At 39.5% G+C, this 26,030-nt stretch overlaps 1 protein-coding gene across 4 annotated transcripts; it reads right to left on the bottom strand.

The window, feature by feature from the left end:
- Window positions 1-5,878: 5,878 nt before the first annotated feature.
- Window positions 5,879-25,620, bottom strand: NDUFAF6 (NADH:ubiquinone oxidoreductase complex assembly factor 6). 4 transcript variants are annotated; one of them, XM_050317694.1, is made up of 9 exons: window positions 25,502-25,620; window positions 21,908-22,011; window positions 20,881-21,003; window positions 16,543-16,599; window positions 15,006-15,108; window positions 12,246-12,379; window positions 10,533-10,634; window positions 6,535-6,591; window positions 5,879-6,026 (listed from the first exon to the last, which is right to left on the bottom strand). In XM_050317694.1, exons 2-9 carry the CDS (start codon window positions 21,926-21,928, stop codon window positions 5,898-5,900), a joined length of 726 nt encoding a protein of 241 aa, XP_050173651.1. In that variant the 5' UTR covers window positions 21,929-22,011; window positions 25,502-25,620; the 3' UTR covers window positions 5,879-5,897. The 4 variants fall into 4 exon arrangements, with proteins under 4 accessions (XP_050173651.1, XP_050173642.1, XP_050173668.1 ...); XM_050317685.1 differs by lacking the exon at window positions 25,502-25,620 and adding an exon at window positions 22,209-22,386; XM_050317711.1 differs by lacking the exon at window positions 25,502-25,620 and adding an exon at window positions 22,209-22,249 and having other exon boundaries at window positions 21,912-22,011.
- Window positions 25,621-26,030: the final 410 nt, after the last annotated feature.

A 26,030-nucleotide genomic window follows, 5' to 3' on the forward strand; every position in this document is an offset into this window, starting at 1 on the left:
ATCAGAAGCAGCTTTATGGTTAATTAACTTTTCATTCATGCTTGCAAAATAATTTTATAACACCAGGTTGAGATATAGCAGAAAGTTGGATGCGGGCAGAGTGAAACAGTCCTGATGTTTCTGCCTGTGTATCCATGTCTTAATTCTCTTTGTGAAGTCCAAATTGACATTGTTTTCTGAAAGGTCTGCAAAGCGTTACAGCAGTGAGATACTTTTTCTAGCACATATAGTCATGGAATATCAGCACAAGACCCGAACTCCAGTTAAGAGAAGAATGAGCAACCTGTTGTCTGAAGAAGACTGTGAACTAAAAATGACTTAATGCTGTCATGCAGAGCAAACTTCAGTGCTATGAAAGACTGCCATAATTTCTTTCTATTGTCTTCCTATGATCTTCTGAATTATTTTTTTGTACTAAATTATTCTTTTTTTACTGGGTTCAACAAGAGGGGAAGATAAACCTGATAAGAGTGTATGTTTGCAAACCCTCAAACACTTGTTCTTAAATCTCTCTATAAAAAAGTTAACATTTGACCCAATTTTTAAGTAGTGTAGAGAAACTTGGCTAAGGGTCAGTGACTCTTGCTTTGTGCTCACTATACTGAAATGGCATACTGATCATGTGTGCTGGTTTCAATGGAGTTTTTTGTACTTATCTATCTCTGCTCTTACATGTTAACTCTTATCTTAGTACTGCAGAAGCAGTCTTGCAAAAAAAATGGATGCTACACAGAAGACATGTAGAAGGCAAAGGATGGGAGACTGTAGGGATGTCCCACTAAACAGAGTATATACTAATTTATTTTACTATTTCTATATAAGTAGTATATTACACATAAATTAATTGCCATTTTAATTTAGCTGAAAAAACTTCTCTTGAACCATAGCTAGTAGTCTAAAATAACATTTATTTTTGCTCTCTAACTATAACTTTACTGTTATGGTTTTGCCACAGCTACACTTTAAGGGTGGAGGAAATATATTCTTCAGAAGGCATGATATGGCAATGATACACTGCAATACAATACATGTCGTATATTATGCTTTCTGAATTGCCTTACGATTTTTGAATGGACACTGTTTCCGAAGAGCTGTTTCAGGGCTTGTGTTTTCACTTCAGATCTTCCCAAGGATCACATGAAAATCGGAGCAAGTCTGTCTGGTGTTGAGACAATGCAAGCAGATGGTTCAGTATTTTTACTTCATTGTGTCACTGAGACATTTGCATTATTTATGAAAGCTTCCAGTAATGGGCTGTCCACAACTCTCTTGGCTTACAGGTTTCTCTCAAGCAATTTAAAAATTGCTGTGAACTTTTCCTTTGTCCTGGCATATAATTTCTGATGGAACCTTACCGAGGTTGCAGCTTTCTTTAACATAAAAAACGTTCAAAAATTGTCAGCAGTATTGGTGGGGTTTTTTAGCAGCACTAAAAAGTAGTTTTGAAAAATGGATAGAATCCAGCATATATGTAGGCTCAGAGATTTACTGTGTGGCAAGACTATCCTTTAAAAGTGTCCTGGCTTTAAAAGCTGGTGTTGGTGATTTTTTTGAGTTCTCTGTACAAGTGAACTTGGTTAGTTTGTAAGCAGGAAGGAATTACCTACTGGTAGTCAACTGTAGTCTGTTCCATGGAAGTCCAGTTCTCTCTCCCACCAGCTCTCCTTTTTACGTGTTCAAGTATCAGTTTTACAATTGATGGGATTTGCAGCTAGAACCTTGCAGCATATGTTCTCCTTGGGCTAAAATAAAATCTCTCCACTTCTTACACAACTAAGTGAGCTCTGTTAGAGTTTTAATCTTAACTTTATATATTCTAGGTCAGCAAAACTCAGTCATGGCATATTGAAATAGGACTTTACATTCTTTGCTTTCAGTAACTTTAAAAAGTATTACAAACAATAAAAGGAAAATCTGTGTTTTGTTTCTTTATTCATTGAAAACCTTTTTGAAGCAGCAGTGGATTGGCTTTTCTAGCTGACAGATGCAGAAATGCAAAATACCTTCCCAGCTTTGGAGTATTTCCACTCCTGAGTCACCCACAAAAGGAGACCAAATCCAGTAACTTAAAGCTTTTTAAGGGGGAATTAAATGCTTTACTCTGAAATATTGCCTTTTGTGAAAAAAAGAATACTCATTGTATCATTGAAAAATGAACTGGTGATTCCTAAGTTAGCCCAGTCTCAGATTCTGCACTGGAAGTTTGTTCTTGTTTGGCTCCAGTGGGTTGTAAGCACCCCTGCTGATTTGTCAGAAGTTTTGTAAGTGTCCTTCTGGGACGCTACTATCTTTTCTCAAGATTTTGTACATCCAAATTATCCTCTTTATTAATTTTGTTGTTATTGCTGTCTTATCCACAAAGTGTTTTGTTTGGGAGAGCAGACCTGTGAGGATTTCTGAATTGTCAGAACTTGGCAGGCGTCTCCCCAAGCACCCATGGTTCCAGTTCCGTATATTGTGTTGATTTGGATAGGCTCTATATTCAGATCTTTGAATAAGTTTTGTCTTTCCAGCTGCTTGTCCTGAGAATAGATAAAATTCTTTGTCTCCTAGTCTGCCTTAAAAAAAAAAATACAGCAGAAGCCCCTTCTCTTTGGCCCTGTTCATCTCCATCTCTTCTTCCACACCTGAGAAAGAGCTAGAATGGATGCTCTGTCCTGACTGTGCAGCAATGAAGATTATTTGATTCAGGAAGACCATTCCTGAAAATGCACCCTTCTCTAATCTAGCATAATGTGTTTTAGCATGAAAATGGATTTGTTTGTTATCTCAGGGCTTGTGAGCTTTTGTGACTAGACGCGATTTCTGTGGTAATTCTACCTTTAGCTTAAACCAAAAAATATCTCCTATTCAGCATGACTGTGTGAGCCGGTCAGGAGCTGCTCTACTATAAGGAGAGACTTTACCAAGTACTTATTCAGAGTGCAGAAAAGAACACTTACAGCTTTCAATTGTGGCTCTTCAGGAACTGTCTTCTTCCTCATTGTTGAAAGTACCATTGATAGGGATCCAAAGTCCTCTGACACAGATTCCTGCAGTCCCTCTAGCCTACTCTCTATTTTGGGTGCCTAAAGACACGTTTGAAGCTAGTGGTCTAGAAAGATGTTGTGATGGCAGTACCCTGCACATGTATTGACTAAATATTACCAACAACTGTATGTACAGATTCTTGATTCTTTTGATGAAGAAGTAAACAGGGTTCTCAAGCTGTATTCATGCTGACTCCTAATTTGTCTTTTTTTCTTGTTAAGCAATGACGAAAGAAATTGCAGCCCCTGGTTGTCTGTGATATTTGACTTGATGTACATGAATGACGTACAGCTCCCAAATACATAAATTATTTTTAATATGTCTCAGTAATGGTAGCAGCTATAGGAAAAAAAACAGAAGAAACAAACTTCTTTCAGTACATCAACCGAAACCAGGCATAACGGAATGCTCAGCCAGCAACACTTGGTGAAAACAACTATAAGCCAGATTACAAAAAAGAAGAGAAATAGGACATTTCTTATATGGCACCCACTTCCATCAAGAAATAAAAGGAGATAATACTAATGGAAGACTACCTTGTTTGACAGGTATTTAATGCCACCATTCACAACACTGTCCCTAAAGGAAGAATCAGACATGGCCATCTGAGGGAGAGCTGTTCCCTAAAGGATATAAAGGAGACACAGATTGCCTATTTAAGCAACCTCCTGTGATTTGCAATTCGAAGTGCTGCTTTATTTTCTGAGGTCACTCAAAACTCTTTTTGTGACTGAAGTCACAACTTGAATTTATTTATTCCATATCCTGTTTACTAATTCACTGATAAGTCCTCCTTACCATGCTAACCATTCACTGCATCACATGGCTTCTTTGTACACAAAAACAAATCAGCCCATCCATTGATGCCTTTGTGAGTACATTGTCAAGATTTGTTCCACTTCAACACCACAGGAAAGCACTGGCCTTGTGGCCTAGAAGCAAGATATCACTGTAGCAACTCGAAGTGCTGGTGATACTGCATGCTTTCCCTTCTCTTCCACTTTACTGTACTGCACTCCTGCCAAAAGTTAACTTTACAGGAGAGTGATTCCTTTTGAGAAGACAGACAGGGCTGCCTCAATTATCCTGACTCAGCACGTTTGGAACAAAACAAGGACCAACTGCAGAAAGAGACATTTGTAATGCTTGCTCCAGAACACAAAATACACAGAGCGAGTGCGCAGCTGGCCTGGTGGCAGCTACAGAGCCCGAGCCTTTGCTCTTCGTTTGGCAGGAAGAGCTGCAGTGCCTGCATAGGAATGAAACATTTTCTTTTCACCAGACCTCTTTGCCACTTTCAGGAACACCAATAAGATACAGCAGCTGACTTGAAAAGAGGACAGAGACTGTTAGGATTTCATGTTAAGAAAATAGCCATTATACTCCCAGTCCAGTACATACAGATTCTTCTAGATTCATATCACCTCAATTACTGCACCTCCAGTAATACAGAATCCAGGATCCTGAGCTGAACAAATTCAAAAGGAAATGTCTTTCTTGGGAATAAGAAACTGCAAAATTAACCAAGATCTGTATCACAAACCAACTCCAAACATGTAAAACAAAACCAACAAAGATTTCTACCATGCTGACAGTTTGTGATTAAAAAAGCCACAAATCCTGTTCTCAGAAATTCATTATGTAGCATTGTGCACTGAAATACAGGATGTTGTTAAACAGCCAAGCATCTGGGGAGATTAACCCTGATTAAAAAAAAAATCTCTGGGAAAAGCAGTTATTTAATAGAACAGGGATGACGGCAAAACAAACTACCGGATTTGTGCAATTGAATCAAGCTGGATGTTAGGAAGCATTATTTTACCATAAAACAAATCAAACAGAAATATTTACCTTGATCCTAAGAGATGCTGAGTACAAAGCTCCCAGTAGCTTCCCATTAAAAAAACAGAGCAGTATCTTTACAGAAAGGGCGTTGTAAAATGACCTGAAGCACTCAGGAATATGTTTCTTCGCAGTACCAAAGAAAAGGAATTCGGGGAAGCCACGTAGGAGGGTGTCCTGAGAGACATGGTCAATATTGAGCAAAGGGGATGTTGAACCCATGTTGCAATGACAGCTGTGGGCAACAACAGAGAGACTAAAGGCCAAGAGGAAGACACAGCCAAGCCCAGAGCAGAGTGAAAAAGCCAGAGATAAAAACTGTATAGGGTTCTCTTCCGATGTTGTAAAGCTATCCTCCCACCACCTACAGTCACATCAATGCTCAATCTCAACACACAGTTAAGCTCTACACTACAGCTATATTTCACCATTCTGAAATGCTACATAAATACTACATAATTAAAACAGCTAAAGCTTTTCCTGACAGTTTTCTTGCATTCAAATATACATGCTCATTCTTCCAAGCATGAAGCATCATCACTACTTGGAAGAAGCCTGTTCCTTGCACTGAATAGAACTACTTAGCTGATTTATAGGGCATTTACTGTAGCTGCTTCTGGGCATAAAGAAAGCAGTTTTTGTTTCTTGGCTTGGTTTTTGGTTTGGTTTTGGGGTGGGTTTTTTTGCCTTTTTTTAGTGAAGAGTGACAACTGTAAGAAGTATCCATTAGCACAGAATTTGTCCAAAAAAAATTCTGTCATATTGCTGTTATTACAGGAAAGGCAAGAAAAGTAATCTCAGACAAGGACATATGACTTGGCAGACGAGAAACAGAGATATCAGCCTCAAATTCCAAGAACAAACTTAACTACTGCCAGCAAGCTGACAGCTACATGTGCATCTGCTGTTTCCCAGAACTGCACTTTGCAGAAGTGTGAAGTTAGACACTTCACAATTCCATCAAGTTGAGACATCAAAGAAAAAAACTCAGCACTCTGAACCCATATTAAAAAAAACCCCAAACTTTAATATGTCTTTTTCCAAGATCTAATATACAAATGCAACGGTAATAACGTACTCTTCTTTTGCAAGCTTGGATGAAATATATTGAAGTCCACTTTTCGCATGTTATGTAAAAAATCATCTAAAGCAACCTAGAAAAGGAGAAAAAAAGCTTAATCCATATGGTGCACACAAATAATTGGGCATAAGTTTAAAAAAAATACATGAAGCCAAATGAGAAACTGCAAAAAGGCTTGACAGTTTGTCTGTGTTATAAAGTGGTAGCGTAACCATCACATTCCAAGCGTATAAAAAAGTCAAGTTTTGTGAAGAGAAGCATTATCTTTTACTAGACCAAAAAGCAAATTATAAAAATAGACAAGATTTTGGGCTCTTGCATCAGAACAGCAGTCTATGATTATACAGACATCTTGGGTGAAATGATGTAGTTAAAGGAGAAGGATTAAAAGCGTTGATCAAAATTATAAGGTTCCACAGTCAGGCACACATTATGATTGATCTTTGTGAGTTTTAGGTATTACATCCTCCCAAAACAGACACATGAAGCAGTAGTTAAGCATGCTTCATATTTGATACTCTTCACAAACATCAGCAGAGGAATGAGTCCATCACTGAAAGAGTGCATGATATCACACCCACCGTACAGAAAAAAGCAGGATACGCCTTCGCGGGAACTTTCTTACTGAAAGATCTAGCCTAAAAGTAAAGGGGGTAAGGTGGGGGGAAAAACAAAACAAAAAACAAACGTACTTATCAGAAGAATTTAACATTTCAGATTAAACATCAAGTACTATGTAGAATGGTTAGAGGCAACAAACTGTTTTATGAGCTTCATCCTTTTTATTTTGACATCCTGAACCTGTAACTTTTCATTATGTGCAAGCCAGCACCATCCCTCACTGTATACAAAAGCAGTTACACAGTAAGTATATAATACTGGGAGAAGCCTGCTAAAATATTTATGAGGTTTGACAGACTAAAAGATTACATATTAGAAATCAATGTAAATTAGCATCCCTTGTTCCAACCAGGTCCCAAGTTGCATCTGGTTTAATAAACAATTTAACCTTTCCCCACCCCACAACCCAAATCACTCTCTACCTGCCAACAGACAGAAATTACAGAAGACCAGAAAAGCATTTCTCTCAGTGCATCTTTTTGGTCCGATGTTGCCATCAACCCCAGAAGTCCAATTGTAAGTGCTCCCACTGCATTTCTGAGACTTCAAAATTATTTCAGTTCCTCAGTATTTATGTATCATATCTGAAGCATAGCTGAATCAAATCTACAATTTAAACTCATGTTCAGCTCAGGTCCCTCTAAGAGAGCTGAAGCAAGTCTTCCTGTAATGTTTATTTATAAACACAAAATCCCTCCTTGTTTTGCCTTTTCATACAGGTTAAAACAAACCAACCCTTTATAAATACTGAGAAGAATGTATGAGTTTCTGATAGTTTTTCACAGATTTTTCTAAACAACTCAGAAAAATCAACCTGAAACTTTGGAAGTAAAAAATATTCAATCTTTTAGAAGGCAAACTATTTTAAAACTTTGAGATGTAATAACATGTATATTTATCTCTAAATAAGAAAAATGTTCTTCCCTGATCTAATGTTCTGCCTTACTATTATTAATTGTGAGATAAAAAAAAAGTAGTCTTGCTTGACCTTCTTAACCCAGAATGGGTTGCACACCATTCAGAAAGCACGTTACCTTCCTTGGTAAATTGAGCCCATAATAATGTGTCATAACTGAGATAAATGCCAAAAGCCAAAAGGACACCCTCTTTTAACAAAGGGTGCTTAAGAGGAAGGGGGGGAATACGTAAATGTATTCACGGGCCTTCAAAGAGGGACTGTGGAAGGGACAGAACATTTATTATATGTTTTTATTCTAATGAAACACAGAATTCCTAAGAAAAACTGCAATCTTCATTATCTTATTTTGCCCTCTGCTGGTCATCAGTCCCAGTATCAGGAAGACCTGACCACACTCCGGAAATTTTTCTGTCAGGATTAAGGGCCACATTACAACAGTATGCTTCCTATAACATTGCTGAGACTCAATTCTGCATTTTAGGATTACATGTTTTCTGGCTGTGAAATGGGGCTGGTAATTGCTACCCTCATCCTCTAAAATATGTGGTTTGTGTAACAAATGCCGAGATTGTTGAAACCTATCTTCAGGTTTAAACTTTACCCTACCCTGTAATTCCAACTAAAACAAAGGATAATTGGCTGAAAAGACCCTCAGGCAAAACAAGATGGTGATTTTATACAGGAGAACAGATGCATTTAAAGGCACCAGCCCACTACATTCACCTTAAGTCTTAAAATACCCAGCAAACCTTGCCAGCAAAAGCCCATTTCAGCCATTAGGGGAGAAAGTACCTTTGTCCTTGCATTAACAAAGATCATCTGATTATTAAGGAGGCCAATACCCTGTTAGTGCTGCCAGTTATAGCCAGTTCAAGCGGTTTCAGCACTCTATAAAGATCCTGCACTGTCAATTATTCTTCACTGATGATGATGGAGCAAGTATTCAGAGAGGAATTTTTAAATTTTAATTAAGGTGATATAAACCATCCATTAAAAGAAAAAGGGGAGAGGGTGCCAAGACCAACATTCAGTTGAATAAAATGCTAATGCTGCCCTAATCTGTTTTCCTCCTGTTTATACTTTTCTGTAGTCTCCAATTACATGATCACACTGCATATTTTCCTCAGGACCCTCCCAGTGTATAACATGGGCAGGGCTCTAGGAATGCAGAGGGAAGAAAGGAGGCCTGTTCTCTTCAGAAGCTGCTAGGCATTCTGGAAGCGAGGGGACCAAGGCACTATGAATTATCAAATTATCTGAAAAGTTCTGAAGAACTGAATTCTCTTCCTGCTACTGTCCCAAAGTATCCATACAATACCAGGAATCAAATTTTAAAGATGTAGACCATAAATACACTTGACTCATTTTCCATGCCTCCCATCCCTGATATGAGGCATTTCAGGCCAGGCACTTGGCATTTTTGTTAGCCACAACTGCAACCAAAGTCAATGGGTTTTAAACACTGTGCATTATGGGATGACGGGTGGAGAATGAAACAAGAAAAATCAAAATATTTCAGCTCGAACAAAGGTAGTGGACAGTTCTGGTGTTGCATTTTCTTTGTCTCTGTTCTCTACTTCTAAATGCTTCCTTGGGCATGTGACCACAAAAACTGAGACATCAGGAGAAACAATGTGAACAGGAATGCCTTAAATGCAAATTAGAATTAGTCTATAAAAAACAAAACTCAAGGGTATATAGAATCATAGAATGGTTTGGGTTGGAAGGGATGATCTGGTTCCAACCCCCACTGCCATGGGCAAGGACACCTTCCACTAGACCAGGTTGCTCAAATCCTCATCCAGCCTGGCCTTGAGCACTTCCAGGGATGAGGCTTCCACAGTTTCTCTGGGCAGCATGTGCCAGTGCCTCACCACCCTCACATTAAAGAATTTCTTCCTAGTATCTAATCTAAACCTGCCCTCTTTCAGTTTAAAGCCATTCCCCCTTGTCCTACCTGCCTCTGTAAAGTCCCTCTCTGGCTTTCTTGTAGGGCCCCTGTAGGTACTGGAGAGCTGTTATATACATATTATTAACATAATATAAAAACATTAATCAACTAACTAACCCCTGACTGAACAAACCAGGGATCCCTCATTTTATCTTCAGAAAAGGGCTCTCCTATTTCTACTGCATAAAATCCTGTGATCACAGGTAATGCTGTAATTAAGGATTATATTAGTGGTGCATATGCAGAGATAAATCTGGCATTTCTTTACTCTGAAGTGGTATCTTTCCAGACTACCTTGACTGGAAGCACTGAGTGCAATACTCAAAGAATACACAGATATGTACTTGAAGACATAAGCAGCTCTTTACAGTGCTTCTTGCAAGTTTTGTTTTCCAGATGGAGGCAGACAAAGCACTGCTGATGAAACATTCTTTCATGTACTATGCACCAACAAGCAATTCAGAGTGTAGCTAAAATAAAAGCATGAAATAAAAATAGAGTACAACTCCGCAGTTCTTCAGGGCTCATAATCCACTGTTCCAAGCAAATAAAGTCTTTCACAATTCACTTGGCTGTATGCCAGAGAACTTATAAACAGAAAGCACCTTTCCCAACACAGTGCTGGGCATGGCTGGGCATGTTAGGGAATGAATCCCCCCTCCCACATACACTAACCAGCAGTTCAAGGCAACATGCTCTGTTTTCCTGGCAGCCACTCCACTGTGCTGTGAAATACCATATCCAGAGGTGCTTTCTATGGTGCTGATCCCATGCTGGCACAGAACTGCATTTATAAAAGTCGGTTTGAAGGTTCCCTTCCAGTACTAAGTCTCTTAGGCAGCATTTATATATAAGAAATTGGACCTGGCTGTGAGTAAACTGGTTCCTGTGCATAAAGATCAGTATAATATTCATAAAGAAGTAGTAATATTTAAAGGTTGGGAGTTTTTAAATTTAAACTCCCAAAGTAATTAAAGGGAAAATATTTGAAATTAAGTATGTAGTTTTAAGTCTTCTAACAATAAATGCTATATGAAGACTAGCATCAGTTATACTTATTTAAATAAATAAAAGGAAAGGAGTCTCACATGTTCTAGATGAATATGGGCCTGGCTGGCAATGTCATAAATTACATCTCTCACATTTTTCTCTTGCTTGCCCCTTATGAAATCCTCTTGTGAAACTCCATGCTAGACACAGGAAGGAAAAACAAAATCAAAAAGAGAAAAAACCCACCATAAATATCAATTTTCCATTTAAACTTCTCAAAAATATGTTCCAGCAACCAAACTAAGGACATAATACTAAAACAGCCTAAATGTTTTATTACTGCTCCCTCCTTTTTAAATTCCTTTTTTTTGATCAATCACTTCGAAAAAAAATTCAAGAAATCAGAGAGAACAGTCGGTAGATTCTTTCTGCATGAATTTGCTCCCTAAATCTTTGTGGTAAGACAACCAAGTCAGATTTTAAAGTCTGGGGAATTTTTTCAGAATAGCACCAGCTGCCTGTTCCTCTCAACACCAGTGGGGCATGTGAAAGCTGTAGGAAGGAAGGCTGGTGGGCTTCACAGGAGGCAGAGAGACTCCAGGAGAACTTGGCAATACTTGCCAGCAGCTGAAATGCTTACAAGATGCTCAGTCTGCACAGAAGGGAGGCAAGCTTTTTTTAGTGTCACTGCAAAACACCTTCCATGGCAAGGAATGACTGAATTTTCAGGTTGTGTTTGAAAAGCTGAAAATCTGGAAGGCCTCCATAACATGCAGTCCCAGAAGAGCTGAAAGCAGGGTGCAGCTCCTTTCTGCAGTCTTATAACCCTGACCTACATTTGCATCTACATTTGTTGCAACTACATACATTACTAAACTTCAAATCAACACTTTTACTTGTATTGAAATTATATTCAGAAAGTACTAACACAACTGCCTTAGGCATCACCATAACTGCAAACATTTTGGTTAAGGAGAAAAAGGATAGCATTAACATTTAGAAATAAAGATTGGAAATGAAGGAATTACAGTTGAGATGCTGCAGATCAAGCCACAAAACATCAATGAAAAATTTTGAGCTCTAATCCCACCCTACTTAAGTTGCAAGATCTGTTAAATTCCAATGCAAATTAGGGGTACAGTTTAAATTGAAGGACCGTATCATCTCCTAGAGCAATGTAAGGAATGTATCCCTATAGCTGTCAAATATGGAACAAAAAAAAAAAACAAACCACCAGTACATATATAAAAAGGTAATAAAGAGAAATGCAAGAAGATTGTTCAGAAATAAAATTTCTCACAGTGTTTCCTTTATGGTCAAAGGAAAATATGAAAAAAAACAAAAAAAAAAAAAAAAAAAAAAAAAAAAAAAAACACACCAAAAAAAAAAAAAAAAAAAAAAAAAAAAAAAAAAAAAAAAAAACACCAAAACCTCACACCCAACCCCCAAACCGAGGCCCCATTACATAGTTGCATTTTTATACATTAATGGAAAAATTCCTGAAAATTAAAATATTAATTTAATAAAAACAACACAAATAACACTCCCCCCTCAAAAACAAACACACAAAGCCCCAAACCAACCAAACAAAAAACCAAGAAGAAACCCTAGAGTTTCCTGAAGGTCACTCCTCTCACCTCCCAAAAGATACAAAACCGTGACAATGGCATATTATTAGGCCACAGCAGAAAGAGTTAAAATAAAGAAAAAAACTCCTGTTTCTTTCTGGCAGAATAAATCATGATCTTGTACACACTGAAAAACACAGTTAGGAACATACTGTTCAATTCCAGACAAATTGCTTCTCTTACCAACATACAAATGTCCATGGGAAGAAAGACCTTTTGTTTTGTACTGTGATACGGAGTTGCTCTTAAACAGGTAACTATGCCTTGTGCTTTCCCAATGTGACTGGCTGCATGGTCAGCATGGATGTCCCTCACACCTAAAATTGCAGAAATAATATGTTTAGAAACATGCAGTCAGACTTTTTGAGGAGTATGGTCTTCCCTGATGTGTATCACAATCACACTTTAGGAAAGCTAAGTGCACTGGTCCATGACAGAACAGTCTGTGCATAAATTGCTTTGAATCTCATGTCAGAGGTAGTCCTTGTGCAAGGCCTAGCCATGATGATGTCAGAGGTGCAAAGCTGCAAGAAAAGTCATTGATTTCCACATTCAGGAGAAAGATGTCTACTATTTTGTTGCAGTGTTTGCAAAGGGTGTACTTAGCAGAGCAGCACATATTCAGACAGAACATATCAGTACACAAACTCATTTTCATTGATATGTCCTCTCCTAGGATAACAGTATCCCAAGAATTGTTTTTCCTGCCAAAAAAAGTCATTCAAGTGTGAGATTCCTGACAAGCATTAATCCTTACAGTGTGGTTTCATGATTAACTGCAGCTGATTCATCAGTGTAGTGAAGGCAAAGAGAATGATCCTGCGCTTCACCCCACAAACCCATATGTCTGCCCCCTTCCTTGTGCTGTTTCAGGCAATGAGGAAAACTGAATCAGATCACCAAAACAACAGAAAAGTAGTTACTTCACAGTCACACAACTGTGAGAACTGAAAGAGGGAGATGAGTGGGGCAGAGCACCACTGCTCTTCATGGCAAGAGCACACAAGGCTCCCTTAGACTGATCATACAGCTGTAATGTTTTCACAGGACTGATCCAGGATAAAATGCAAATTTAAAGGAAAATTGAAATGAAAACTCATAAAAGCTCTAGCAGAAGCAGTATTCTATAAAGAAAGAAATGAGGATATAGGAATTACAGTCAATGAGCCTAACTAACTTCTGAAAATGATACCAGCCATACCAGATTCACAGCAGAAGACTGTGTGGGCCTTCAATGGGGTCTATAAATTAACTACAGAGAAAGCAAAGTATGTCTTGGAGGAATCAAGGGACATAACTTACTGATACTGACTGGGCAGCTCAGGATTTACATATAACTAGGAATTTGAGGGGAAAAAAAAGCTCAGAGTAAGAGTTAGCAGTGACTCATGCTCAACCTGGGAATATATCCCAAAAGTGACATTCTTAAAAGGTTTAACAGAATTATTTAGTAGTATCAAATTCCTAATTACTGAGGCAATTAATCAGCACAATCATTCATATTTGTAAATGACAGGAGCTGAGAGGAGGTATGAGGACTTTGACTGACACAATTACCAGTCAAAATGAGAAATAATCAGTAAGAATAAAACAGCACTACTGTTGGAGGAGATACGCACTCACTGGAGACTGGTCAGGAATAAAGAATCTAAAAAGGACAAGAAATTTAGCAAACATGACCTGCAATGAAACCAGGTCCACCTAGTATAGAAAAGACTGCTGATGGGGAACACCAAGAAATGGTTCAATTAGTTTCCCTATTTTCCTAAAAATTTACAGAAGTTAACTGTTTAATATGCAGTGAACGAGACCTTTGCTTAGATACTTTATTGCATTCATATACTTAAGAGAAGTTAAACATGACAACAGGACACCAAGAATATCCAGAGCCTCGATACCCATTTTCAAAAACAGATTTATCTACTTGTACCAGGAGTGACCCAAGCATGACTGAACTTATTCAGGATCAAAAACATTTATCAGAATGAAAGACTTTGACATTTCTCATACTCCTACATTTCTTCAGAGGTTCAGAAAGACATTTGCAACATTTCACTGATTTCCTATCGAGGAAGCAAACATCAGATGTTAAGAGGTAAGTTCCTCATTTCTTCCAAAGAAGAATGTGCTCACCATCTCTCTTTTTAATTATTTCCATTTCATTTTTATTAACTCTTTTAACCTCAGTATTGGCCTTCCATCAGACCACTCTGACAGACAAGCAGAAAATATTGCTACTACAATACTAAATACTACTAAATAACAGTATTTTCCACTTTTTTTTAATGTCTGAGCTCAAACAGAGAATACTTCCATAGTGCAACAGACACCTGAAAGAAAATTACCCCTTTCTTCACTACAGATGAACAATTCTTTCCCAATTTGTAACTCTCATACTACACATGACACAGAAACTAGCTGTTGACCACAAGGATCATCCTTGTTGCATTTTTTCTAGCTATTCAGTTATTGATAGTCAACCTACTTCTAAGAGGATTCAGACCCAAATTTAAAACATCACCAAGGGAAGTTCACAGGTTGGGAAGTTGGCTGTTTCAAGATAATCAGTGCACATCACTGCAATACAGAACAACAGCTGCAGAATACCTGCAGCACCCTGTGTTCTGTAGGACAATCTAAATTCAGCGATGAGTTGAATTTACCACACATAAGAGCAAGAAGAGACAAAACAAAGCAACAAAGAATGGAGCAGTAGGAAAGTGCACTTCAAAGAGCTCTGCACTGAGCAGCTTCCAAGGAAAGCATAGGTCTAGGACAGTTGCAGTACGATCCCACATCCAAAAGATATATGAAGTATTACCTAAGGCAACTTCTACGAGAGTAAACTCCAGTGGAAAAAGAATGGGCTTTTTGAAACACCAGTAAATATTGCACCTGCACTAATGAGTCAACAACAAAACCTAAAAAGGGCAAAACACCTACCCAGCATTTCCAAGGTGAGGTACAACAGAGCACTCTGAGTGTTCTCAGCATATGTTTCGAGCTCCTGGATGTTACGGTATGCCCTATCATCCAAATTCTTCTCCTGTAATATAAACACAGAACTTCATTAAAACATAACTGCCATTTACACAAGTTTATTACTACAGTCATGTCAACCCAATTCACTAACAAAACCAAAAAAAGGACAAAATTGAGAGACAGAAAAGTATAAATTCAGATAGAAGCAATCAATAAAGCTTATAACAAGTCTAACATAACCAACTACGTGCAACTGCAGCGATGTCTGCTTACAGGAGTAAATATAACTTTTTGCAGTAATATGAAATCAGAATTCTTCATAAAAAAAAGATACAGCCAGAACGAAACATCACTATGGTATTCTTACACCATGAGGTTTTCAATTTTAATTTTTATTTTGCAACTGAAGCACAGAGAAATTTGGATAAATAGGAATGTATGGTTTAAAACATGCATCAAATCTATCAAATACTTACGAGTTTCGAAGTCATATGCAAATCATTGACTCTTAGAATCATAGAATGGTTTGGGTTGAAAGGAACCTTACAGATCATCTAACTCTCAACTCACCCTGCCATGGGCAGGGATACCTTCTAATAGAGCAGGTTGCAGAGAGTCCTGTCCAACTTTCTCTTCTACAGGACCAACAGCCCCAAATTTCTCAGCCTGTCTGCACAGGCAAGGTGTTCCAGCCCCCAGATCAACTTAGGGCCTCTAACAAATAATACAGCCAAAAATAATAAAATACACCCGAATAATGCAGTACCTAATAAAATACACCCGAAAATATAACATCCTCTAGCATTCTTCCTATCCTAGTGGTTTCTGTGGTGAAAACATACCAGTCATAGGACTAAGAACCAGATTTAAGATCAAGAAACTCTGAAGTCTTTCATAGCAATGACACTCTGCAAGTAACTGACCATCAATTTTCTCAATGTATAACTTCATGAGACACTAACTTTAGCAGTAAAAATAGTTTAAGAAATTCCTGCCCTCCGCTTTTAATTCTTGCCCTTGTGTCGGAGTTGGGAGTTGCATCACTGTACCAGTGAAATTCTTCCTCTTGTTTTTTCCCAGAAAAGGGTGGATATTTTAAACTTGGTGTGATTCAAATGCTCCAGTTTACAACACTGCTTAGGAAAAACTCCACAGCCAAGATAAGAAGCAGAAAAGTGGGGCAGAAAGGCTCAGACGGGTCATTTAATTTTTGAGATCCTATATCTATGTGGACTCACAAACTATATCTATTTTAAAGCAAAAATAAACCAAGGATTGTGTTAGCCATTCTGGTCAGAAAAGAGCAGAAACTATGAAGAATGGCATCAAGGAAGAATTAAAAAGAAATATAGCAGTATCAGTTTTAAAGAGAAATACTGCTGTCTGAAAAAGATGAATTACATAAACTTTTGTTCTACACTTTAGCACATAAAAATAAGGAAAAGAAAAGCCAAATATGACTAAAACCAGAATCAGACCCCGAATGGTAAATACTTACTCTTTCATCAATGATCTTCATGAACCACATTTTAGTCAACTTATGTCTCTTGACAGCCTGAAAATTATCAAATAAACCCTCCATGTTAATGTATACAAAGTGATGGTAGTACTGCATGTTGAAATATGTTTTAGCTATTTAATTCAAGAATAGAGAAATTCAAATACATAAATTTTCAAATGACATTTACTGCAGGCTGCTGCACACAAAAATGAAATACCTGACAACAAGCCAGCTAACTAAAAGCTTTTCTTTAAAAATGTTTTTGCAAGTAATTTATTCTTGGAGTCACATGTTCCCACAAAATATTTGCAGACAACTACGTTCACTTTCCAAAAAGAACACAGTTTCCTGCACAGTCAAGCAATAAAAATATTTCCCCTATACATTTTCAAGAAAACATCAGGACAACACACCAATACATATTGTAAAGACAGCAACCTAACAAAGTGTTATAATGAATATTCTGGGTTTGTTTAAAATGTATCCCACAGCATCTCATATTCATACATTCTTTTGGTTTTTATCTTGTACTTGACTTCCTTACTGTACCACTTTCATTCTATCAACTTACCTTCAATCCACCTAATTACACACATTGAATTTTCCAGAACACATTGTTAGAAAGACTACAATCACGCATATAAACTTTTATAAACAAGACTTGTGGAGTAGATTTCTCACCATTTAGTTTAATAGCTCACTTTCAACTTCTTCTTTACATCCATCATATTAGTAAATATTTTTTCAAGGTTTGACAAGACCAAACCTTGTTGATTCAACAAATTCTGCTTGAGACAGTACTCGGTATGTGAAAAGACAAATTTTAAGTTACAACTACAAATGTCGGGTTTGATTTTCACTTGTTCACCTCGAGTATCATTTTGTAAACTAAATCCTTGAAATAGCCACAGGTCAAGACTTAAAGCACCAAACTGAATTCTGGTAAATTATGCAGTTTGAACATTACATCTATTTTAAGCTACCTTCATTCAAACACACAGGTCCTCATTTCTCAAGCTTTAAAAACTGGTTTCTTTCACCAGAAACAAATAGAGAATTAGGCCTCAGTCTTCATATGTTCAAAATGGACAGACAAGTAGGAACAGGCCTCATACAGCTGCTGCATAAATTTATATTAAAGTCACCAAGAGATGAGCTATTAATAATTCAAGAAATACTATTAAAGGCTATTTATCTACTAGTGCATAAAACTTTTGGAATGCAAATGCCACTATTCGGAGATATACAAAACTTCAGGAACACTTTAACATAACAAATTAGAATTTATTCTGGAAAACCAAATTGTCCTCATGTAAACTCAACAGCAAAAAAAGAGTATACATTGAATATGTTGTGCAAAGACATGCTAATTCTTTTAACAGCTCTGCAATACTTGTGAGTTCAGGTGTCTTTCCAAATGCTTCTTTCTAAGAATTGCAATGACATTCCTGGACATGTGTAAAGCCATGGTCTTCAAATAGGTCATTTCTGGGGTATTTGCCAAAGTACAGAAATAAAATCACATTTTGACTGAACAGGTCACGAGATCAGGTTGAATTGTCAGTTCACTCCAGTGCTCTGCACTGCTCAGAGCTTTAAGAGTTCCTAGAAATACTTTCTGAATTATTTTTCAACATCTTATCTCACAACCAGTTCTGTTTGGATTGTATTACATTGGTCTTCCTTTAGAGGAATCAAACATGAGGTGAAATCTTACTAGGGAGATAGACAATCCTTTCTTCCACTTCAAAAATCAATGTTCTGTTTTGTGAGAAAGGAGCATGACTGGGCCTCAGCTGCTGGAAAGGGTTGCAGTTGGTATCTCAGTATCTGAGTGATTTATATCTCAATGCTGCAGAGGTTTTGGCTGGGATAGAGTTAATTTTCTTCACAGTAGCTTTTATGGGGCCATGTTCTGGATTTGTGCTGGAAAAGGTGTTGATAAGAACTGCTGTTATAGTTACTGCTGAGCAGTGATTACACAGTGTCAAGGCATTTTTTGCTGCTCACACCATCCCAACAGGGAGGAGGGGACACAGCCAGGACAGCTGACCTCAGCTGACCAAGGAGATATTCCAGACCATTTGGCATCAAGCTCAGCAATAAAGCAAGGGGGAAGGCTGGCAAAAGGGAGAGGCCATCTCTGCTCAGAGACTGGCTGGGCTTTGATGCACACACCCCACACTGACACATATAAAGAGCCTGAAAATAAAAGCAGTTGAAAGAAAATATACAACCTTGTACCTGACTCGCTCAATCAGACAACTAAGTGAGAGGATATCTTCAGAAGCAAAAATAAGTTAGGCTACACTAAAGTTGCTCCTTAGAAAGGAAACAAAAGCATTCTGGGAGAAAACCGTCTTGTACCTGGGAAGTTTGCCCTATGTTGGAAAAGAGACAGAGAGAAGGAAACAAAAGGCAAAAGCACAGACAGATTGACATGGTAAACAAGCAATTTTGCACTTTAATGTCTGCATTAAAGTATAATCCTAAGTACATCTTCAACTCCCATAATCCCATAAAAAAGCTCACAACATTTGACAGTCTTCATTCTAACTGTACGAACACCTTGCTGTAGCTAAAAGGCATATGCTTTATCTGAGCTGCAGACACCTAGGAATAGCTCTGGTCTTCAATAGAAGTGACTGTAACAGGTGCTTTATTTTATTTCCTGGCATTACCTATGTTTTCTCTTAGTTAAACAAAGTGTATCTTAGTTTAAATCTCAATTTTTATTTAATGGTGAGTGTTGATAGACAGGAACAAATGCTCACTTATGCTTTATGTCACATTTGAAGGAGGAAGAGTCAGGGAGAGGCCACAGTTCTTTGGAAAGGACTAATTTTTGTGGTCTTGGAGGTGCAGCAGAGTTGCATCCATCCCTGAAAGTGTTCTAGGCCGGGTTGGATGGGACTTTGAGAAACCTGGTCTAGTGGAAGTTGTCCCTATACATGGCAGGGGCATTGGAACTAGATGATCTACAAGGTCCTTTCCAACCCAGGCCGTTTTATGAGGCTGAGTGAAACCAAAATGGCAACAAGAGAAATGCTCTAATCCTGCAGAAACTGCATTGTTCTAACCCAGAGTTACAGTGAGTGTCCTGCTTTTCCCAGGATTTTAACAGGAACAACGCAGATGAATATTTGGACAAAGACTCCATATTTCACTGCCTGTTTTTCAACAGGTCCACAAACCTAGCTACCTATGGATCTATGTCAACTGTATGCTGCTACTGAGATTTAGACAAACTGCAGCTCTTCCTGTCCAGGAGCTCAGAGATCTTTAGTTTAAATGCAGGTCTGCTCTTATAGAGTAAGAGTAGCTGTTCTTTTGGAGCACTTCTGGACTTGCTGCTCCAAAGACTTGTTGTGGCCTGTGGCCCTAAGATGCCAAGTTAGCAACATATGGAATTTCCATTCCCCCAAAAATTCAAAATTCATCTCAGTGTGACCCTGATAACCTGATCTAACTTTGATGTTAGATCATCTCTGAGTGGCAAGCTGGACTAGATGACAACTTACCAATGAAATCATTGTGGTTTTACATCAGCATCAAGGGAATTTACACTGCCATTGACACTGCATTCAGACCTTCAATCAACCACTGAACATATTATTAATGACAGTCCTAAGTAGAAACAGAAAAATTTGAAAGAAACCCTCTGCTCCTTTGGCCATGGTCAGCAAAGGGACAGATCTGTAGGAATACTTCATGTGTGATGTTCTAGTCCCTGCAGAACTTGGGCATCTTGGTAAAAATAAACTGTTAAGATCACAAGCACATTCTTGTTACTCAATGCACATAAAAAGATCTATGCAATACATAAACAGGAGCCACCATGCAGCTCTTGATGTGAAGAAGACTGTATTAAGATTCTCCCTATTATTCAGTAACTGCATAAAGTCTTGGGCCTTTTCTCATACCTATTTGCTCGTTCACCTTCTGTGCTCAGCTTTCTGTCTTTTTTTACAGCTGAATCTCTTGAGATGTAACTAGCACCAGCTTAGGAAAGTACACTTATGCACCTCACTATCAACTTATGGCTTACCACAATTTACTCAGCCCTTCTCCTAAACAGAAGAGAAAGGAGCAGATGGTTCACAGAAGTCTTTCAAGAACCTTTCAAGCAGGTCCTACCTAAATATCCTCCTCTTCCAACTCAGCTCTTAGCATCTAGGTAGCTTACACACAGAAACACAAACACAATGTACATTATCTGTTTTATACAAAATAATGCTGTTAACTATGTAACACAGCACATGCAAAACACTGACATTATTTCCCACAGTAATACTACAGTTAAGTGAATTTTAGGACAATTAAGGCATGTTTTACCCTCCATAGTTCTGTAGCAACTGGCTGATGTGGTGGGTTGTCACAGTATATGTCTTCCACAGCCTCCCTCCAGAACTGCATCCGCATCAAACCAGTAGTCTTCTGAGTTATGGAGTCTTTAATCTAGAAAGGATACATCTGGAGTGAAATTCACAGTGTCTTTAAGGCACTTGGTCTATCTACGCTGGAAAGAGACACAGGATATAGCCAAACTCAGTAGGGAAAATGCTCAGTTCTCAGTTGACATTTATTCCCGATGAAGCTTGTGAACACTACATAGACTAAAAAAGAAATCTTCCCCACAACCTGAACTTTGGAACCCACGAGGATTAAGTCTCAGGTGACCCTCACCCTCGCTTTCTTTCCAGAAGGAAAGGAAGCAGTGGAGCCAGCAGTGAAGGAGGGCACACCGTGGGTTGCCAGAAGCACAGCCTACAGGAGCTGGTCAGGGGTTTTGCCTGGTCAGCTCATTTCTTGGATCACTCCTTTCTGGCAAGCGTTGCCAACCTTCCTGGCTGCACTGGCAGTTTCTGGCCACCTAGCAAGGGGAAGAGACTGCAGCCACTCCTCTCCCACTACTCTGACAGCAAACTTCCCTCCTGGCAGCCTTTTCATCACTTTGCTTCTACCAACAAAGACCTGGTCCTGGTTATATCATCCAAGTTTTTGACAGACCTTCTACAGACAGGATTTAGCTGCACTTTACTGATTCGGTCACTGAATGTGAAGCCAGGATGTAGATGCAATCACATACCAGTATCAAGGACCATTGCCTGGTTGTTATAATTTAATTTTAAAATACACAACAAAGAGGAAGGCCAGAAAATCTATAGACATTAGCAAAATAATTGGAGGCAGCTGGCTACTTTCCATGGGCCATTCAAAACTAGAGGTTTGTATTGCACTAGTTATTCATTGCCTTCACAAAACAAAAAGTTAATCTTGGCAAAACACCACCTACAAGTGTAATTTAGAATATCAAAATCGTTATTTTACATTTCCAGAGTTCACAAATGTATTTTAATACCTGCCTGAGCCAGTTCCACATTGAAGGCTCTCAAGGCAAAAGCAGAGGTTCGAGATTCCGCAGGCAACAGCAGAGAACACAGAAACCCTTCATAGTCACGCTTTCTGTAAAAGGATGAAAAAATGTATTTGTTACTTACAGTTCTATGTACATTGGGCGTGTTATTGCTTAGCACTGAACTCCTGAAAGAATAGCAATAAGTTACAGTTCAAAACTGTGGCTTTGCAAAAGTAGCAGCTTTTAAGCTTAAAATGAGACAAACTCCAAGAGAGGGAGGAGGTTGTCAGAACTCTCAGCGCACCTCTGAAATCCAGATCTCAAGATATCTCGCTCAAGGCAGAAGAAAGGCTGTGGCAGAACTGCAAAAAGAACCCAGATTGTCCGAACTCCAGGTTTCTGTTCTTAACACGAAACCACATTTCTTTAAAGACTGTACTTTGGAGCTTGGCAGTAGAGGCTCACTTAACCATTAAGTTTTTGTTTATATTGGCAATTATATTCAAAGCATAAAAACTCTGGGAGATGGCAGTGTCGCTGCAGGCAACCCACTGTCACCCTGGAGTGACATGCCACCATTTGGCCACATGGGTGTGCCACGAAATTAAAAACAACACAGTGCACAGAGTCACAAACTGCAAAATCAGACATCACTGCAGCTAATAAAAACATCTGGCCACTTCTGAAAAGCTACACTGCTTGTTTTGAACAATATTTTTGTGTGCTTTCTGATAAGCCTAAAACCTGATTCTTCATTAGAACAAGTCCAACAACTCCAAGTTTCACCTGGAAAGTGGAGAAGCAGGTGTCAAGGAAAACACATTTGCTCATTTTCATGAAGTTTGCTGTTCTTCCATGTAGTCACATTTCTTTGGAATATGAGCTTAAAATAGCAAAGCCAAACTAAAACCAAGGTTATTAGGGTTGCTACTTTTAGCATCAAACAAAAAGGAAGTGAGCTTTAACAGAGGTTCTTAACCCTACAGCAGCTGACAACAAACGCTTAGAGTTTTCACATCGGTTGTGAAAATTGTTTTAGAGCTTGATGCAAATTCAGAAACATCAACAAAAAAATTTACATTTGTGAATTTTAGCAGACTTTAAAGGTCACAATTGTATTAAACAACAGATACATCAAATTTCCCTCAATTAAGACAGTTTCTGAAAGTATTATCAGCTCAAAACCTAGTACTTTTTTCAAGACTGACTGTAGTAATACCCACTATTGCCCACCCTAGGCAGAGCTGCAAGGTTTACAGCCACATTTTCCCAGTTCCAGTTTGCCTGAATTCTTCACACAACACCTCTACTTTCAGAAAGAAACAGGTTACACAAAGTACACAGCAGTACAAGAGAGAAATTTGTCTTCCCTAGAGTAATGGTGTTGACATGTTGGTTTTCTAGTTAGTTGTTTTTTTCAATTATTCCAAGTTTAAAAATGAAGTGCAGTAAATCTATTAAGCCGCAGCGTGTAAAATAAAACTGATATTGCTACAGATCATGTTCCACCCCAACTTCCTTCATGCATTAGTGTAAGGAATGAAGAAAGAAGAGAATGACCTGAAGTATTGAGTGTTTTTCATAGCTTTTCTCTCAAACAAGTATATATTATGTATGAACCCAAAGACAGAAGAAAAGCTGGCTATGACCATTACTGGACTTCCAGTATAATGAATTTCCTCCATGTTATAAAACTCCGTAATACCATCAAGCCACAAGCTTGTCTTCCAGAGCATATGTCATAAACAGCAAGAGACAGAAAACATACCTGCTAGGGATACGTATTTTTAACTAAATAGCTCAAAGCAACTTTTTTTAAAGAGTTGCTTAACATAAAAAGGAAAGCCCAAGAGAAAGGACATCTTACATACTGCAAACTTGCACAAATGTATATCCTTAAAGCATAACTCAATTGTTCTTCCTAGTGTGTGGGAGACTCAAGTTCAGGACTAGGGAACTGCTGTTGCTTGCACAGCCACAGGTGTTTTATTTCTGTTTGAATAATAACTCCTTTCTCTTATTTTTTATAATTTATTATTTCCATGCAATATATAAGCTACTGGGAAAAGCAGCTTCAATTAAATGAAGTCAAAAGCATAACCACCTTTCATTTTACGATTTTGAATGCTCATGTATTTTTCTAACTAGTCTTTTTATCATTTAACAAAAATATATATTAAAAAAAATTTAATTCAACCATCTCAGCTTCTGTGCCTTTGAACCTAACTATTCTGTTCACCATTGTTTATTACTGAAAACATTTTACTTGTATATGTTACTTTTTTTTGTATATTAACTTCACACACAACCTCTGGTCTTTTGAGTATCAGGTGAACAAATCATGGGTAGACTAACTAGGAAAAGAAAGCTGTGTTCTGAAGCTTTGTCAATGAAACTGCAACCTGGCTGTGCACTCTGGTGCATCTGTACAGATCTGCTGTTTTGTGCTGCAAGTGAACATTTAAGATTGCCCCATTCCTTTCCATTAGTTTTCCTACCTCAGGCATTACTGCTGACCACACACACCTTTCTGTCTTTTACAAGCATCAGTTCGGAAAAGATGCACCTGTTCCACTCTTTCTACACACACTTGAAAGCCTTATCCCTGCTTTTGTCAACCACCTAGGGCAACAGTATTCAAAGAGAAATTACTTAGGTCTTTACCAAGAGACTTGTTAAACGTTTTACTTTGAAAAGAACTGGAACTTCTGTGGACTACAAAAACAGCCAAAAGGCTCTGCACGTTGTTTACAGCCCAGAAGCCCAGCAGGAAATGTGGCTTGGTCTGGAAGTGTCTGAACTGTACTCCTGCTCCTCTTGGAGCACTTTGGATTTGACAAAAAAATGTATGCACGCTTCTGGAACATAGCCTTCCTCCTGCATTCAGGACAGAGAAGGTACTGAGCTGCCTGTCCACCTATCGAATGTCCTCTGCTCTTGCCCATTTTTCTAAGAAGCACTTGGGAAGCTCTGGCTATTTTCCAACAGCCAAGAAGATCCGACAACACCCATTATTTTTAAACATCCACTTCGGTGATCTCTCTCTCCAAAATCCCGAGGCAATGACACTGAAATGTTCACTATTTCTGAAAAAATGCAGCAGTGGAGGGCCGGGAGCGAGCGTGGATTGCCGTGGGAGGCTTCCCAGGAAGGATGTGGGAGTCTCCTGGAGACATCTGAATGTCTCTCTGGAGACACTGAAAAGCCACCTGGATGCGTTCCTGTGTAACCTGCCCTGGGTGACCCTGCCTTGGCAAGGGGATGGACCAAACGACTTCCAGAGGTCCGTTCCAACCCCGTCGGTTCTGTGATCCTGTGCGCAGGGTAAATCATCCACGCAGGTTAAACATCCGCCTGCTTTCCACGCTCCCAACACGGCGCGGTCCCGCCGGCCCACAGGCGCCGGCCACGGGGACCATTTTCGGGGCCAGGAGAGGCCACGGGCGGCCTGGGGAAATTCCAGCCACCCTTTCAGGGAACTCGCCAGCTTTCCCATCGGGAGGGAAGCGCTGTCGAGCCCTCTTGGGACGGACTCGGCGCCTTCCCGTGCGGAGCGCGCACCGCCGCGCCGGCAGCCCCCGGGCCGCGGGCACTCACCGCACCAGCTCGGCGCAGTACTGCACCGCTCCTCCGGCCGCCGCCCGGCTCCGGCTCCAGTCCGCCGCCGCCCTGCCGCCGCCGAGCCCCGGTGGCCGCGCCAGGCGGTGGCGGTGGCCGGCCCGGCCGCGCCGCAGCGCTGCCCCCGCCATGGTGCCCGCCATGGCCATGCCCGCTCCGCCCCGCCCCTCCTCGCCCCACCGCCGGCAGGGGGCACCCGCGGGGCCGCGGCCGGGGCGCTGCGGGAGCCCCGCCGCCCTTTGTGAGCTGCAAATGGCGCCCGGCACAGCGCCGTCCCCGCCCGGCTTCCCACAGCCTGCTTGGGAGAATCCCGCTGCTCCCTGGGAAATCGGGCGCTCTGCTGGGGGCGGAGCAATTGGAAAGAGAACCGGCAGATAAGGATCTGGGGTTGCTGATCTATAGCGCGCTGAAAACGAGCCGGCCGTGTGGCCGGGTAATCAAGAATGCCATTGGCATCCCGGCCTGTAGCAGGAATAGTTTGGCCAGAAGGACCAGGGCAGTGTTCATC

Source organism: Myiozetetes cayanensis, unplaced genomic scaffold (genome assembly GCF_022539395.1).
Source record: "Myiozetetes cayanensis isolate MyiCay16 unplaced genomic scaffold, myiCay2020 scf1, whole genome shotgun sequence".
Lineage (NCBI taxonomy): Eukaryota > Metazoa > Chordata > Aves > Passeriformes > Tyrannidae > Myiozetetes > Myiozetetes cayanensis.

Bases quoted from the DNA above. Each gene is read 5' to 3' on its own strand.
- NDUFAF6 (XM_050317694.1), bottom strand. From the start codon at position 21,928: ATGTGGAACTGGCTCAGGCAG. The intron at 16,600-20,880 runs GTAAAACATGCC...GATAATTTTCAG, and splicing joins TTGCTACAGAACTATGGAGG to GCTGTCAAGAGACATAAGTT. The intron at 6,592-10,532 runs GTGAGACTCCTT...CTTTACTTTTAG, and splicing joins CCCATATTCATCTAGAACAT to GCTAGATCTTTCAGTAAGAA.